Source organism: Carcharodon carcharias, chromosome 3 (assembly GCF_017639515.1).
Source record: "Carcharodon carcharias isolate sCarCar2 chromosome 3, sCarCar2.pri, whole genome shotgun sequence".
Lineage (NCBI taxonomy): Eukaryota > Metazoa > Chordata > Chondrichthyes > Lamniformes > Lamnidae > Carcharodon > Carcharodon carcharias.
This window is the reverse complement of record NC_054469.1, coordinates 25,746,046-25,764,786: the sequence shown is the minus strand read 5'-3', so window position 1 is coordinate 25,764,786 and position 18,741 is coordinate 25,746,046. Positions and strand designations below refer to the sequence as shown.

General features: G+C 41.9%; 1 protein-coding gene across 6 annotated transcripts in view; it reads left to right on the top strand.

Moving 5' to 3' along the window:
- obscnb (obscurin, cytoskeletal calmodulin and titin-interacting RhoGEF b) overlaps positions 1 to 18,741 on the top strand; it is a 625,157-nt gene that overhangs the window by 132,342 nt on the left and 474,074 nt on the right. For all 6 annotated transcript variants that reach the window (XM_041184481.1, XM_041184479.1, XM_041184482.1 and 3 more), the window contains 2 exons: positions 10,687 to 10,953; positions 14,689 to 14,801. In XM_041184481.1, coding sequence (XP_041040415.1) covers positions 10,687 to 10,953; positions 14,689 to 14,801 — 380 coding nt within the window. The remainder of the gene's footprint in view (positions 1 to 10,686; positions 10,954 to 14,688; positions 14,802 to 18,741) is intronic.

The following is an 18,741-nucleotide window of genomic DNA, read 5'->3' as shown; positions in this document are numbered from 1 at the left end:
TCTGATGGATTGCATTTTGACATTCCAAATACCCCATTGCTACTTCCTTAATAATCAGCATCAACATTCTGGAGAGTTACCATTGACCAGAAACTGAACTGGACAAATAAGTCCAAGAGCAGGTCAGAGGTTAGGAATTGTGTAACGAGTAACTTACCTCCTGACTCCCCCAAGCCTGTCCATTATCTACAAGGCACAAGTTAGGAGTCTGCTGGAATACTCCCCACTTGCCAGGATGAGTATTCAAGAAGCTTGTCACCATCCAGAACAAAGCAGCCCACTTGATTGGCACCTCATTGACAAACATTCGCTCCCTCCACCACTGATGCACAGTGGCAGCAGTGTGTACTATCTACAAGATGCACTGCAGGAACTCACCAAACCTCCTTAGACAGCACCTTCCAAACCCACGGCCACTACCATCTACAAGGACAAGGGCAGAAGACACATGGGAACAGCACCAACTGGTAGTTCCCCTCCAAGTCACTCACCATCCTGACTTTGAAATATATCGCCACTCCTTCACTGTCACTGGGTCAAAATCCTGGAACTCTCTCCTTTAACATCACATAATAAGAACCTACACAACATACTGCAGCGGTTCAAGAAGGCAACTCACCATCACCTTGTCAAGTCCAATTAGGGATGGGCAATATATCAAAAAATAGTGGCATGTCAAGAGACAACTAATCCCCTTGTCTCCATGCAGCCCCATGCCACATACTGGCCACACATTCTAACTGGTACCTGTTTTGTGTTGCCACCATGCTTTGATGAGGTTTTGCTTATTCTATGAGTGACTTGAGATAGCCTGTTTTCCTTGAAACTATTTATTAAGTTCTATTTATAAGACCTCATGGTAACACAGTTTTCTGGATACAGTCTGTTCTGTATCTTGCTCTCTTGGAGCATCTTGGTCAACTGACTCTTGATGTCATGCTTGCATCATCATTAACATCATTGTCTCATTACATTCCCACCACCTATAAAGACTGTGAAAACCAATCAAGGAAAAACTGATTCAAGAGAGAAATCTTCAGGACTTGGATGATCACAGTCCTTTGAAAAGGAATGCAAACTTTCATTTTCTCTCTAATCCACTTCTGTGTTGCACACTGGGGAAAGATGAAAGCACTGGCTTGAGCAAATGAAGCACTTTCAACTCCTGTGAAGAATCACAGAATCGTTACAGCACAGAACTTTGCAGCTGTGTCATTCTCTGCTAGTGTGATACGAGAGAGGTATTCAATTCCTGAGTCATGAACGAATCTGGTAGATGAAAAGGATGAAGAACATCCTGAAGACATTTCAAGATACAATTAAAGTATAACTCTTAGGGTAGGAATTTTACTTTCTGTAGATTGAGGTATCATTTTTATGCTTCAGCGTGAGACTGCTCCACCGTAGACAATGGGATCACGGTGTTAGCATGAGAACGTAGGATTGCACCATCATCAACATTGGAAAGGACCTCTGGACCAGGATCTATAGGAAGTTCCTGCATAGTACTCTTCAGCTGTAGAAGCTCTGTAGTTTGGGTCTTTGCTGCTTTACTGAAAGAAGATTTGAGTATATCCATGACTTGCTGATGAGATCCAAGTCTGAGCTGCAGATTACGTTGGAACAAATTAATAAGCTCTGAACTTCCTCCAATGGTTTGATCCAACTTGGAGTTAAGCATCTCATTCTCCCTGGAAAGCTTTCTGCTGGCTACAAGGAATTGTCAGGTTCAGTGGAATAGGTAGACTAATTCGCCTTTTTATTACCTTCTTCAGTGAAAGGATGATTCTCCTCAAAAAGGCAAGAAAGACTTCAGAGGCTTTGGCAGTGGAGTCAAGGAGTGTAGAAAGATCTAGGACCCTTTCTTCCAAAAGATCATCTGCTCATGCAGAGGCTTCATTTGCTTGAGCTCTGAACACCGGAATGAACCAACCAATGTCTAGAAGCTCCTCTAGCAGGTGGTCACCGTCCTGTACAGTGCATCCTGTTTCTGCCTCTTCTAGCCTGTCTTCAAAGAGAAGTGAGAAATCTGCAATCTCCTCTTGTAGTCCGCTGAATGGTGTTTCTGTAATAGAGAGCAGCTTACTGTGTAATGAATCTTCTTCAATTTCCTCTAAGTTTGATGTCTGCTGGTCCTCGAAACAACTTTGGAACTTCATCCCTGAGCATGACTCTGATATCCTCTACTGGTATGCCATTAACATTTTGTAGAAGACCAAGACTATGCTGTTCTGCTGAGCAGAGAAATTTGCGGGTTCTGTAAATCTAAAGGATTTCATCAATTTCTATATCTTCGTGCCTAAAGGTTATAGTGCACTGATCCTTCACTTTGATGTTGGTCTCTAGGTACTTGTAGCTTTAAGTTAGATTTAATTTAGTTGGATTTCTACTTCCTTAAGCCAGCTCTGAAGCCAGTCTAAATTTCCCAAGAAGACACTGACCCTTGTCTTGGTGCCCAGTTCAAATTCTGTTTTGTATACTTGGACTCGCAATTCTACAGACCAAAATTGCTTATCGGAACTTTTGATTTTTCCTAGGAAATCTTCTGGTTGGAATGCTGTATCTCCAAATTTCCTGGACTACAAACTGGTTGGAAAGTTGTTTCAGCTTTTTTCTTTTAGATTGTGTTTTAGATCTGCAGAATTGTTTAAAATGTCTGGCCTTGCCACAGAACAATTATTCAGCTTCCCCTGCAGGACAATCTTCATCACTGCATCTGGAACATTTTAAAATAGGTGGAAGAGTTCTCCCTGCCCCTTGGGCGGTTTTGGCGGGCTTTTTCAGTGGCTTTTCGATGGGCAAGGCTCCTGTCTTTGGGTCTACTTACTGGATAGACCCATCCCGAACCTCAACGTCTCCCCGAAGGACACCCTGATTCTGCTGTCACAGTTCCGCCTGCATTGCAGGCTGTTTATCCTTTTCTAGTGTTAAATCCTCTTTGGTTTGCAAAAGGTCCAACAGTGAGTTGTCGAGCATGCTGACCATGATGCGGCCACTAATTAACTCATGCTTTAAAGCTCCATAGCCGTAACTACTAGCCAGTCGATACAAGTCATTAATGAATGAATCAGTGGATTTTCTTGGCCTTTGGCTTCTCTGGTTAAATCTCACCCTTTCAATGACTAGGGCTGAAGTAATTATTGAAGGCTCTCATAACCTCCTCATAGGACGCCAAGGTCTTCTAGACTCCTTGTCGCACCAGGACATCATCAGCTATGGACCCAATTGCATACTAAAGGGTACAGACTTGGTGTTTTTGTACCTTTTCTTGTAAACTCGACGCTATTCGGGACCTTTCGAACTGTCTTTTCCAGAGCTCTTTTTGTTGTCCTTGCTGCGGACCCTTGATGTGTTGAAAAGTCTGAAGGGCTGTCGACAGCATGTGCAGCTCATTGTCCCCTACCAAAGTAGGTTTCGGATTTGTCCTTCTTTGTGAGATCAAGCATTCCAAAGTCTTCACGTGTGGGTTACCAATCTGTGGCCTCAGTGTCTTAAACTGCTGTCTCCAGTACTGCCACCATGTTAATGTTGTCACCATGCTTCGATGAGGTTTTTTTTATCATTTTATGAGTGATTTGAGATAGACGTTACATAGTTTTTCTTGAAACTATTTATTAAGAACAATTTACAAGACCTAATGGCAAGTACATGGTTTTCTTGATGCAGTCTATTTTGTGTCTTGCCCTCTTGGAGCCTCTTGGTCATCTGACTCTTGATGTCATGCATACACCATCATTAACATCAAAGTCTCATTAACATAACTATTAACCCTTTACAGTACCCAGTCGCCTTATCAGGCACAACTGTCACATGGCCTGGCCTTGTTTGCTATGTATAAAACACTGGTTCGGCCTCAACTGAAACACTGCTTCCAGTTCTGGGAAACACTCTTTATGAAGGATGTGAAGGCATTAGAGAGGATGCAGAAAAGATTCACAAGAGTGGTTTCAGGGATGAGGAACTGCAGTTATGGATAAAGATTGGAGAAGTTGGAACTGTTCTCTTTGGAAGAGAGAAGGTTGAGATGGGATCTGATAGAGATATTCAAAATCACGAGGGATCTGGACAGGGTAAATACGGAGAAACTGTTCCTATTGGTGGAAGGATCGCGAATCAGAAGGCACAGATTTAAGGTAATTGGTAAAAGAAGCAACGGAGACCTAAAAATCATCTTCACGCAGCTGATATTTAAGATCTGGAATGCACTGCCTGAATGTGTGATGGAGGCAGAGTCAATGGAGGCTTTGAAAAAGGAATTGGATGATTATCTGAAAAGGGAAAATTCAGATAAAATTAGCAGTGCTACAGGGAAAAGGCAGGGGAGTGCCACTAGGTGAATTGCTGCTTCAGAGCCAGCACACACACAACGGGCCGATTGGCTACCTTCTGTGTTGGAACCATTCTTTGATTCTGTGTGGTACTGATGACCACTGTGCAATTCCAAGACTGGCCTTTCTCTCAACTTGCAAAATCCCTTTACTTGATACTTTCATGATCCACTTAGCTTGGCTGTTTGGAGGAGGTTATTCATTCTTTTGCGGCACTGCACCCAAGTTCATGGCTAGACCCCATAGCTGTCATCTCCATCCAGGCTGCCTTGCTGAAGTGGATCTCCTATTGCAATCCCTGGGGAAGAGCATTTCACACCGTCCTGGTCGGCATGGGAGAGAACATGCAGGGAGGCATTGCTACTGTGAGGTTGCTTGCTGTATGCAAACACGTTGTATGGGCTATGATTTGCAAAATATCTAAATGGTCCTGCAGGTGGAGGATCTTTCAGACTTGACACCAGTTATTCCTGCCTGCAGCGACTAAATGCTTGCGGAGGCGAATATACAAATATTTGAATTAGGAGCAGGAGTAGGCTACTCAGCCCCTCGAGCCTGCTCCGCCATTCAATAAGATCATGACTGACCTGATTGTCACCTCAAGTCCGGATTCCTGCCTACTCCCAATAACCTTTCACTCCCTTGTTTATCAAGAAACTATCTACCTCTGCCTTAAAAATTTTCAAAGACCCTGCTTTCAGCAGCTTTTGAGGAAGCAAGTTCCAAAGACCCTGGCCCTCTGAGCTAAAAAAGTTCTCCTCATCTCTGACTTAAACGGGATACCCCTTATTTTTAAACAGTTACCCCTAGTTCTAGATTCTCCCACAAAAGGAAACACCCGTACCACATCCACCCTGTCAAGACCCCTCAGGACCTTCTAAATTTCAATCCAGTCACCTATTATTCTTCTAAACTCCAGCGGATACAAAGCTAGCCTATCCAACCTTTCCTTATAAGATAATACTCCCATTCCAGAAGCCTAGTAGACCTTCTCTGAACTGCTTCCATTTATGTCCTTCCTTAAGTAAGGAGACCAATATTGTATATAATACTTCAGATGTAGTCTCACCAATGCCCTGTATAACTGAGGCATAACCTCCCTACTTCTGTATTCAATTCCCCTCACAATAAACAATAACATTCTAATAGCTTTCCTAATTACTTGCTGGCAAATAGGATATAATGTGGGAAAATGTGAAATTGTCCATTTTGGCAGGAAGGGTAAAAAAGGAGCATTCCACAGCTGCAACACAACCCCTGTCCTGCCATTGTTACAATATTTAGGGCAGAATTTTACCCGCATTGGTCAGGCGTGGTGGGCGGGCCTGGGAGCGGCCGCGATCCCGACTGCTGCCTGCGATCGGGCCCTGACATGGATTTCATGCTGGCTGGGCAGTTAACGGCCAGCCAGCATGGAACGTGCGCTGCAGTGCTGAGCGCTGCCCAGCTGGAGGACGGGAGGAGCACGAGCACGAAAGTGTGCGTATGCATATGGGGGTACGCGCAATAAAAGCACCCTGAGCAACAGAGCTGCCTCAGGGAGCTGAAGAATTTTGAAAATAAAAAATAAATAATTTTAAAATGTTAATAACATGTCCCATCATGTTACTCAACCACATGAGCAGGGTCATGTTGGAAATTAATTTGAAAATTTATTTTTTTAAATCACGGAATGAAACCTTATCCCGCCTGTGGATGAGGTTTCACAAAAAATCCAAAGGCCACTTGGCCTTTTTGTCTGCCCACCAACCGTAAGGTTGGACAGGCAGCGAAAAATTTCATTTAATTAAAACTTTAATGGCCTTAATATGTCTGTTACTTGTTGGTGGGCGTGCTGCTAACTCCTGCATGCGCTGCCGAAAGAAATATCACGTGAGCGCGCGTTGAGATCGGGACGCTTGCCAAACGTTATCGCATGTCACTTTATGATCGTTAGGATCGGACGTGCACCCACCCGACAAGCGCAGTATTCTGCCCTTAGTTAATTTAATTTAGTTACTTTCTTAATTGACTTAGAATAATTCCATGTATACTACAATTTACTGTACATCTTAAGTGCTTGTGTCACTTTCAACCAATTGTTATAAATTTCTTAATTCCTAATTGTTTCACCAGTTACTCATCAATCAGCTCTTTCCGCTGAACCGAAGGAAGATAGAAGTAGAAAACAATTAGCATCACAAGTTTCATCATAATTGCATGCGTTACAGCCCCCAACATGTGAGCAGGAGTGGCACCCTCTTCTGGTCTCGCTGTTGGGAGCCATGCTCTTCTGATTAAATTCTGTCCTATATTTTAAGTTTCTAAAGTTTCCTTCAATTTTTTGAGCCTTATTTTAATTTAACTTAATATTTTAAAAAATTTTACCTTGCAGACTGGGCTTTTTTTTTCTTTTATTTTCTGTACTTCCCATCTTTTCCTTTTATTCCATGTTCCTTCGTTGCATATTCTTTGGGAACTAGTGTGGAGTTCCTTTTGCCTTCCTCTACAATTAATAATTTGGTTATCGTTCTGTTAATGTTTAGTACAGGGATCTTGCTCCATATCATTCTGTACAGATGCTATTAGTGACCAAAACATCACAAATGGAAACAAGTCTGACAAGCCTCCTACTGTCTAAGACCACCATGCCTCTCTTTGGTTCCTACTCTTCTGTCCTTTCAGTCTTAAGTTCTAGTTCCATGTGTGGAGGATGTTTGAAGTGGAATGCTGATAATTTGCACAGGAACGTTGAGGGATTTAGATGATCTATCCTTCTCTTTAGTTGTGGGTCACTTCTCCTTCAAGAAGAAAGTAGAGAGAATGAAGTGACTGAGTGTGTCAACTTTTGAAATGCAACTCATTCAAAATATGTTCTTTAGTGGAATGGGAACAGGTGCTGGTAATGTCAGTCAACTACTGCTTCACTGAGTGACTAAAGGAACACTTGTGGCACAAGGAAAGATTGTAAAGAGTACTGTAAAAATGCCTTGATACAGGTGCTAAGTTGCATATAGTATTCAGGGCTATGAAGGCAAGGAGGCTGCAACTGGTAAACATGCTTATTGTAGTGGACTGTTACTAGACATGACTGCATTGTATTACCACACTGCCCTAAAGAGGTTTGTGAATATTATTAAATACTGTCTAAATATGTAGAGTTGCTGCTGATGGCACTCACTGTCAAGGCTGCCTACTTCTCTGAAACCTGGTTCTCAGTCCATGAAAGTCCATTGTATAAATCATTGGCTAATTACTTCAGAAACTACTGAAGAAAGGAAGAAATAGTGGCCTTCAATCTACATTCCCTCAATGTCAAAAAAACATTGGTGGTTCTTTATGACATGTAGATAGTCACATCTCAACTGAAGAGCCTTAAATTGTGGGCTTGATGCTGTAAAGAAGCACCAGTCTCCAATGTTACAGTGAGCTAGGTTGTAACAGATAGGAAAGAGCTGGCATGGTCTCTTTCAGGTGCAGAAGCAACACTATATTTTCAGCTTCTCCAAAGGCAGACTGCCTACAAAGGGTGCTAATAGAGCCCAGAGTCTGCCATGAATATGTAATGAAGATGCACTGAGGAAAACTGGGCTAGGTTTGGCAGAGTTACACTGATGGGCAAGAGTGAAGTTTCAGTGGAAAGTCCATCACTGAGAAAATTCTAGTTCAGGGTGTATCTTAACTAGTTTGGTATATAACTCTCAGAGTGCAGGCTCACATTAAAATTAAGATATTTTGTGCATGCTTGCAAGTTCAATTAAATGTTCAGCCTGAATTGATAGACCATACCATTGTTATGAATTGTTATGACCAAAGCAGATACTAATTGCTGAGCAAACCAAATCCCAGAAGGAAACTTGGCTTATGGGTCATACCTTTTTTTGTGTTCTGAAAACAAACTGATCTCAGCAGCAAGAAGTCTAGTACCACTTTTGGATTTTTAAAGTATAGAAGTTTTATTAACAAGAGGAAAAGAAAACTTAAGCACACAAGATTACAGTTACACAGTTAAAATTAGTCTTGCAAACATTCCCCCAAAAAGACTCCCAGGCAACATTCCCTTATAGTCATTTAACTGTAAAAATGCACTAATATTACCCAAGGCAAATTGCTGTAGCTTTACTAAAGGCATACCACATAACCTCTTAAACTCTCTTTCTCCATGCTGTAGAAATCCAATACTTCAGAACAAGACTGCTATTTGCAGCCCAAGATATTTCTGGCTTGACTGGATGGCTGATTCAAACTGCTTTTTCTCATACCGCCAACAGCCAACCACTAGGCTCTCCACAATAATTCTAAAATACCTTTTACCCCCTTTCATCTCAGATTCCATTGTTCTCACACCTCTTTGAAACTCAAATCCTTCCAATATAAAATCTTCCATGTTTCTATTTTGTCTCTGCTTTCAGGTTAATAAAATGTAATAAGCCCTCTTCTGTTTACCCATGTAAGATGCAAACATGTTTCTTGCTACCTCTGACTTCCTTTGATATTCAACTGAACTTTCAACCTATCTAAAAATGCAAATGTTATATCCAACCTGTTCACTTGTACCTCAGACTCCCTACAATCTCACTACAAATGCACAAACTTAATGCCTTAATCCTTTCATGTCTTACACCTCCCAGACAACCTATCCCTAGTAACTTTTCCCCAGCTTAATTAAATCATTTATACACACACACCCAGACACACAGCCTTCTTCACAGAATAACACAATATTCCCCAAAAATATATAGAAAATTCCATTCTCACAATAGTTGGTGTCCACACCACCCTTGGGCTCTATGGAATGATAAGCCCTGCCAATCAGGCCACAGAGCTAGAGTTTGTCTTGATATTTATATTCCTCCTTTGTTTGGCCTGTTTAAATCTTGTGGACCTGGTGTTTTGTCATTGTCATTGTTAGATAAATCTTTAATGAAAACATGAATATCTATTACTGGCTACAAATTGAATGCATGCAAATTAAAATTGATTGAAACTTTATGGGTTGGATTTTCATTGTCCTGATCAGGAACAAACAGAGGCAGGACCAGAAAAAAATGCCCACCAAGTGGCACACCTGGGTGTGCCACCTATGTTTCCACCATCTGTCATTTTAATGAGGGTGTATGAGGGAGGGGGCCCAGGAACCCACCTGCTCCTTTTAAGGAGGCAGCTGACAGCATTGTGGCCTCATTAAAAACCCGTCCTGGTGAACTGTTAATTGTCATGAAGGTGGCCAGACCTTAGCAGTTGTCAGGCTTTGTACCAGCTGCACAGAGTGTGAGCTATTGATTGGAAGTGGGTAGAGTTTTAAAAATTAAGTAAACTGGTTTTGTTACCTTTACAGTTCATCATGAAATTCTGTAGCATGAGTTGTACCTGTGTTCAGTAAGGTGAGTCATGACAGTGCTACAACTGGAAGATGTAGCTATCCATTAAACAATGTGTTTGCCAGATTGTTACTTTTGCTATCTGGCAAGCTATAAAGTAAAAGATCAACATTGTAAAAATGGAAACATTTTCAGATGAGATAAAAAAAGTTCATATAATGGATAAAAAGATGTACATTTCAAACTATTGAAAGGGTAGCCTAGTATAATAACAACATGTAAATGTGTAATCTTTTCCCATTGCTTTTATGTATTCATGCTAGTTCTGAAGTCTGTTTACTTGAGGAATTTTATGAGCTCTTGATTACAATCCAACTGCCTAATTTTATAAATATATACATTTTATTCAGCTGGTTTGAAGACTTTGTTTACTTCATAAAGTGGATTGGATGAGGGGAGAAGAGTGAGGTGATAGGGTGAGGAGGGGTTTAAAGTGGTCAGGTTCAATTATATATAGATGAGCCACTGATTGATGCAGAAGCAACGGCTGAGATTTTTCAGTGAATGGAGGCCGGCCTTTTAACCTGTGCGCTCTGGACTTGACCTGCCTCCATCTAGGCCATTTAAGGTCTGGACTCCTGGAAAATCTCGCTTCCCGGCATTCTTGAGATGGAGGCGGGAACAGGACATGGGATTAGTTCTGTCTCCTGATTCCCTTACCTTCCCTGACATGAAAATCCTGCCCTATGTAATGATCCATAGATTACATGTAAGTTTCCGTCAAAGATTAATGGCTCTGGCATTCCTGATATACACTCTTAATCAGGGTGAGCATGCCAACAAAGCTGATAGATGGAGAGAATGAAAAGTATGCAAACAGGAACAAAATTAGCATATTCTGGAAAGCTGGTCTCATAAATCCCATTTTGTCTCAATTCTCAGTGATACCAGATACAGTTTAACGAAGGTATCAAACTAACGATGGCATCAATAAATTAAGCTTTCTTTCCTTATGACTTATTGCTCAGAATATTAATAACAATTTTTTGTTGAAATAGTGAGAAAAATTAAACTGATCAAAGGATTGGGAGAAATGAAAGTACATGAGAGAGGAACTTGCACTTTCGAAATTGAGCTGTCCCATGAAGATGTGGAAACAACCTGGTTGAAGGACAATGTCAGAATGAAATCAGGAGCCAATTGCAGGATTACCACATTGGGCAAGAAGCATGCCCTGACATTGTCCAATTTGAAGATTGAAGATTCAGGGCTGGTTAGTTTCAAAGCTGAAGACATACGCACATCTGGAAGACTGATTGTAACAGGTAAACCTTGTGTTAAAGGGCAAGAAAATACTATGGGGCATCAAAATACTTTTTATAGAAGAAAATGATCTCATTAAATTTCTTTGATTTTGTTTAAAGTGTTAATTTTATTACTGGCAGGGAGTTCCTAGCATCACCTCCCTACTAGGATGCCTATGTACCTAGTCTGCAGTTTGAATTTGCAGCCAGCTGCTGAATGATTCTTGGACCATTTTGAAATTGCATCCCTGTTTGTAGTGGAGCTGCTACAGCCCATCAAGTCCGTACCAGTTCTCCAAATGAATGTTATGACCTAGTGCCATTGACCTGCCTTTTCCCTGTACTCTTACACATTGTTTCTATTCAAATAATCATCTAATGTCCTCCTGAATGCCTTGATTGAACCTGCCTCCACCACACTTCCAGGCAGTGCACTCCAGACCCGAACCACTCGTTATGTGAAAAAGTTTTTTCGCACACATACTTGCTTTATTTGCAAGTCACTTTAAATTTGTGCCCTCTCGTTCTTGATCTTTGTATGAGTGGGAACAGCTTCTCCCTATCTACTCTGCCCAGCCCCCTCATGATTTTGAACATCTCTATCAAATCTCCTCTCAGCCTTCTTCTCTCCAAGGAGTACAGTCCCAACCTCTCCAATCTATGCTCATAATTGAAGTTTCTCATCCCTGGAACCATTCTTGTAAACCTCTTCTGCACACTCTCCAGTGTGTTCACATCCTTCCTATAATCTGGTGCCCAGAACTGTACACAATGTTCCAACTGAGGTCTAATGAGCGTCTTATATAAATTCAGCATAACCTCCCTGCTCTTGTACTCTGTGCCTCTATTACTAAAGCCCAGGATACTATCTGTTTTATTAACTGCTCTCTCCACCTGTCCTGCCACCTTCAATGATCTATGCACAAATCCACACAAGACTTTCTATTCCTGCATCCCCTTCAAAATTCCACCCCTTATTTTAACTTGTCTCTCCATGTTCTTCCTACCAGAATACATCACCTCACACTTCTCCGCATTGAATTTCACCTGTCACCCATCTGCCCACTCCACCAACTTATCTATGTCCTCTTGAAGTTCCACACTGTCCTCGCAGTTCACAACACTCCCCAAGTTTTGTATCATCTGCAAACTTTGAAATTGTCCCCTGTACACCAAGATGACAGGATAAAAGAGCGCGTGGAGACTGAAGACATAGGATAAAAGAGTGCGAAGACATACCTTGTTGTTAAGAAGCATATAACCTTAGTTGTCACTGGTACTAGCATTCAATAAACACAGTAAATTGTAGCATACTTTAACTACTTTCTTCCTATGTAAATTAAATAACATAAGTTAGAATGGCAGGACAGGTGTTATGTTGCAGCTGTGAGATGTGGGAGCTTTTGGATGCCAAGGTGATCCATGACAAACATGTCTGCAGGAAGGGTAAGGGGTTTGAGCAATTCTGGATCAGGATTATTGATCTGGAAGCCGAATTGCAGACACTGTGCAACATAAGGAGGGGGAGAAATACCTGGATACTTTTTCCAGAAGACAGTCACACCTCTTAGAATAGGATCATCTGTTTTGGTCAGCAGTGAGGGACAGGAGGATGTGACTGCCAGTGAGGAAGATAGTGGGACCGAGCAGACAGTAGTAGAGGAGCCTCAGAATTTGCAATTGTCAAACAGGTCTGAGGTCCTCACAACCTGTGTGGATGAAAGCAAAGTCTGCAAGCTGGATGAGCTGGCTGGCCATGACACTGTTGTACAGGAAGCCATTCAAGCGGGGGGAGCATAAAGGAATGTAGTGGTAGCAGGGGATAGAATAGTGAGGGAGATTGACACTGTTCTCTGCAGCAAAGAGCGAGAGTCCAGACAGCTATGTTGCCTGCCCGGTGCCAAAGTTTGGGACATCTGCTCAGGGCTGGAGAGGAAATTGCAGTGGGATGGGGAGGATCCAGTTGTCATGGTCCATATAGATACTAATAACCTAGGAAGAACTAGAAAGGAGGTTCTGCAAAGTCAGTATGAGCAGCTAGGTACCAAATTAAGAAGCAGAACCTCAAAGGTAATAATCTCTAGATTATTACCTGAGCCACGTGCAAATTGGCATTGGGCAAATAAGATTAGAGAGACGAATGCGTGGCTCAAAGACTGGCATGGGAGAAGTGGGTTCTGGTTTGTGGGGCAATGGCATCAGTACTGGTGAAAGTGGGGGCTATACCGTTGGGACGGTTTACACCTGAATCATGCTGGGGTTAGTGTCCTCGCAAATCCCATAACTGGGGAAGTAGAGAGGGCTTTAAACTAAATAAGAGGGGTGAAGGATTAAGTTTGGGCAGGGGTAGCAATTTAAGGTTTAGAGTCAGGACAGGAGAGCAAAATAGTAATATGAGAAATGAGAGTCAGAGAATGGCAGGGAGGGACAGACAAAAAAACATAAGAATACATCAACACTCAAGATTAGATGCTACAAAGGTAACAAAAAGACAAAATTGAAGGCTCTCTATCTGAATGCACATAGCATTCATAACAAAGTAAATGAATTGATGGCCCACATTGAACGAAATAAATATGATCTGATAGCAATTACGGAGACAAAGATTGGGTCCTTAATATTGAAGGGTACGTGACATTCAAGAAGAATAGGAAGCTAGGTAAAGGTGGAGGGGTAGCACTGTTAATCAAAGAGGGCATTGGTGCAATAGTTAGAAATGACCTTTGTTCAGGAGATCAGGATGTAGAATCAGCTTGGGTGGAGATGAGGAATAGTAGGGGGAAAAATCATTAATGGGAATGGCCTACAGGCCCCCCAACAGTAGCCACAGTGTAGGACAAAGTATTCAAGAGAAAATATCGTGTGCTTGTGATAAAGGGACAGCAATAATCATGGGTGATTTTAGTCTACACACAAACTAGAAAAATCAGATTGGCAGTAGTAGCCTGGATGAGGAGTTCTTAGAATGCTTTTGAGATAGTTTCTTAGAGCAGCATGTTTTGGAACTAATCAGAGAGCAGGTTACATTAGACTTGATATTGTGTAATGTGACAGGATTAATTAATGACCTCAGAGTAAAGGCACCCCTAGGTAGCAGCGACCACAATATGATTGAATTTTGCATCCAGTTTGAAAAGGAGAAGAGCGGGTCTAAGACTAGTATCTTAAACCTAAATAAGGGCAACTATGTGGGGATGAAAGCGGCATTGAAATAAGAAACTAGGCTAGAGGATAGATCAATAGAGAAGCAGTGGCAGATATTTAATGAGATATTTCAGAGTATTCAGAGTAAGTACATTCCTATTATAAAGAAAAATTCTAAGGGGAGGACGCACCATCCATGGTTAACTAAAGATGTTAATGAAAGCATCAAACTTAAGGAAAAAGCATACAACTCTGCAAAAATGAGTGGCAGGTTCTGTTACAAGAAATTTGTGACGTAACTCTTCGCCTACTGATGTGTCTAAGCATTCCTTGAGAAGGAAGAACAATTTTGGGGGCAGGTTGAGTTTGACTATTGGAATAGGTTTGACCTTAAATCCCTGGATGTAATGATGACTCTGCAATAATGGTATTAGCATCTAATGACACAGTAGGTGTAGAATATCCAAATGCTGGTTTAAAACTTAAACAATAGAGTAGTTGTCACTCTGCTAACATTGAAATGATTGAATGCAATTTTATAAATACTTAGAGGTGCAACTTTAAAAATTTGCCTTGTACCAGTTGCAAATTATTCTTGTTCTGTTTAAACAGAGCCTCCAGTGACTTTTTCCAAAGCTTTAGAAGATATCAAAGTTCCAGAGAAAGACAAAGTTATTTTTGAATGTGAACTCTCAAGAGCCAATGCAGAAGTTAAATGGTTTAAGGTATGAATGCATGAAAAAATTTCAACTAAAATCAGAGAAGGTTGGGTAAACAGAAAAAAAGGAAAAAGTGATAGCTAAAACCTAAGTATTCTGATGGAAGGTAGACTGACTTAAACGTATCAGTGGCAAAGCTGATTGGTGTGTTGGTTTGCATTTTTAGTGCATTGTTCTTCCCTAATGATTCCCTACAAATATTTTGAAATTATTGTTGTATTGCAAATCTTTTTAGCTATTCAAATGTAAAAGAAAGTGCTTTTACACAATTTCAAGAGTACAACAGACTTCTGACTACTGCTGAGTTTTCTTAGAAACGTAGGGGAGAATTTTCTCCCCATCTGGGGTGGGGGGGGCGGTGTTGGCCAGGAATGGGCGTGTGCGGGTGAGCAGCCGATCATTTTACGTGGGTAGGCCAATTAAGGCCTGCCCAGCGTGATGCACATCTGGAAGTGCTGAGCGCTCCCTGTGCGGGTGGTGGTCAGTAGGCTGAGTCAGGGCCTGCGCTCTTTCATGCATGCGCGCGAAGGAGCGCAGGAATCTCCCTGAGGCACAGAGCTGCACAGAGGGGCATGTCTATGAATTTTATTGAAAATTTTCATTCATGTTTTAAAACCTTCATGAAACTTCATCCCGCCTGAGGTTTCATGAGAAATGCGAAGGCCGCCTGAGCTCTTTGCTTGCCCGCCAACCTTAAGGTTGGATGGGCAGCTCAGTTAATAACTTTAATTAGTATTTAAATGGTCTTAATAGGCCTTTGACAATTCGGTGGGCGCGCAGCTGACTCTGCTGCACACCCACCGAACTGAATGACGCGCAGTGACATTGGGATGCATGTCTGACATCACCGCGCATCATTTTACGCGTCGGCAAGTGGGCCCCGTCCCCGCTCGCCAACCCAAAGATTCTGGCTATAGAGATTGGAAGGCAACTAGGGATGGGCAATAAATGCTGGCCCAGCCAGCGAAACCCACATCCAGTGCATGAATAAAACAAATAAGATACTTTCCAACGTGGAGGAAATCTGATGGGCAAATAAACCGAGTTTTGACTTTGACCTGTACTAGCTTACAGAATGAAATTAATAGAGAACCGAGGGGAGAAAATAGAGGGCTGGCAAGGAAAGCGTTAGAATGATCCAGTCTAGATGTGACAAAGGAAATAATGAGGTTTTTGGCTGATGACAGGTTGAGGCAGGGTTAGAGGTAAATAGTATTATGTAGATGAAAGTAGACAATCTTTGTAATGGAGTGAATAGGGTCTGCATGCTGGTGTTGGAATGGAGTAAATAGGGTCTGCCTGCTGGTGTTGGAATGCTGAGGTTGTAAACAATCTGAAATAAAATTAGAAATGTTACAAAGATAGATTGGAGAAGTTGGGTCTGTTTTCTTGGAGAAGAGAAGGTTAAGAGGAGATTTTATAGAGGTATTGAAAATCACGAGGGGTCTGGATAGAGGAGATAGGGAAAGCAAGTTCCCATTAAGAACTTAAGAAAGAGGAGAAGGAGTAGGCCACTCAAGCCTGCCCCTCCCCATTCAATAAGATCATGGCAGATCTGCCCCAGGCCTCAGCTCCTTTTACGTGCCAGATCCTCATTGTCCACAAGTGACCGATATTTCAAATATCTATCCACCTCCTCTTTAAATACTTTCAGTGATCTACCCTCCAGACATTCACTACCCTCAGAGAGAAGAAATTCCTCCGCATCTCAGTTTTAAATGAGTGTCCTCTTATTCTGTAACTATGTCCCCTAGTTCGATGTTCCCCCACGAGTGAACATGTCTTCTCAACATCTTGTCAAGCCCCTCAGAATCTTGTATGTCTCAAAAAGATCACCCCTCGAGAGGGAGTGTTATGCTTCAATTATTCAGGGCATTGATGAGACTGTACCTTGAATACTCTGTGCAGTTTTGGATTCCTTATTTAAGGAAGGATGTGAATGCATTGGAGGCAGTTCAAAGGAGGTTCACTAGATTGAATGAGTGGGTTGTCTTATGAAGAAAGGCTGGGCATTCTGGGCTTGTTTCAACCGGAGTTTAGAAGAGTGAGAGGTGATTTGATTGAAGTATATAATATTCTGAACGACCTTGACAAGGTGGACGTTGAAAGGAAGTTTCCTCTTGTGGGTGAGGCCAGAACTAGGGGACACTGTTTTAAAATTAGGGATTGCCCTTTTAGGACAGAGATGAGAAGAAATTTTTTTCTCTCAGAGTGTTGTGCAACTTTGGAATTCTTTGCCTTAGAAGGTGGTGGAGGCGGGGTCATTGAATATTGTTAAGGCAAAGGTAGATAGATTCTTGTTAGGCAAGGGAATCAAAGGTTATCGGGGTTAGATGGCAATGTGGAAATCGAAACACAAGAAGATCAGCCATGATCTTATTGAATGGCAGAGCAGGCTCGAGGGGCCGAATGGTCTACTCCTGTTCCTATTTCTCATGTTCTTATGTTCTCATTCTTCTAAACTCTAATGAATAAAGGCCTAACCTGTTAGGCTATTCTTGATAAGTCAACCCCTTCATCCCAGGAATCAGCCTAGTGAATCTCTTTTGAACTGCCTCTATGCCAGTATATCCTTTCTTAAATACAGGGACCAAAACCGTACACAGTACTCCAGGTGCGGCCTCACCAACACCCTGTACAGTTGTGACAAGACTTCCCTATTTTTAAACTCCAATCCCCTAGCAATATAAGCCAAAATTCCATTTGCCTTCTTAATTATTTGCTGCATTTCCATGCTAACTTTGTGTTTCATGCACAAGAACACCCAGTTCCCTCTGTGCTGCACTTTTTTGGAGTCTCTCTCCATTTAAATAATAGTCTGCCTTTTCATTCTTCTGACCAAAGTGCATGACCTCACACTTTCCCACATTAAACTCCACCTGCCAAGTTTTTGCCCACTCACTGAACCTGTCTATATCCCCTTGCAGATTCCTTGTGTCCTCATCACAATGTGCCCTCCCACCTATTTTTGTATCGTCAGCAAATTTGGATACATTACACTCTGCTCCCTCCTCCAAGTTATAACATAGATAGTAAATAATTGGGGCCCTAGGACTGATCTTTGTGGCACTCCGCTAGTTATGTCTTTCCAACCTGAAAAAGACCCATTAATCCTGACTCTCTGCCTTCTGTGTTAACCAATCCTCAATCCATGCTAATCTTTTATGCGACACCTTATAAAATGCCTTCTGGAAATCCAAATACACTATATCTACCGGTTCCCCTTTATCAACTCTGCTCGTTATATCCTCAAAGAGCTCTAGCAAATTTGTCAAACATAATTTCCCTTTCACAAAGCCAGGTTGACTCTGTTAGATTGCGTTATGCTTTTCTAAATGTCCTGCTATTTCTTCTTTAATAATGGACTGTATCATTTTCCCAGCGACAGATTTTAGGCTGACTGGATTTTTGTCTCTCTCCTTCTTGAACAGGGGCATCACACTAGTAGTTTTCCAGTCCGCTGGGACCCTCCCGGAATCACTTGAGTTCTGGAATATTTTGATCAATCCCTCCACAATCTCTGCAGCCACTCCCTTTAAAATCCTTGGCTGCAGGCCATCAGGTCCTGGCGACTTGTCTGCCTTTAGTCCCATTAGTTTTTCAAATACTTTGTCCCTCGTGATAGTGACTGTTACAAGATTTTTCCTCCCATTAGCTCCTTGCTTATCTGATATCGTTGGAATGTTTATAATGTCTTCCACCATGAAGACCGATGCAAAATATTGATTTAAATTATCTGCCATTTCCCTGTTCCCTGTTATCAATTCTGCAGCGGCATTCTCCAAGGGTCCCACGCTGACTTTGGCTACTCTCTTCATGTAACTTGGTCAGCAACTTCAGCAACTCTCCACTGGTTGGAGTCATGCCAAACAAAAAAAGTTTGTGTTGAGTTCCAGTGAAGCTCAATGCAAACTGGAGGAACAGCACCTCATCTTCCGACTAGGCA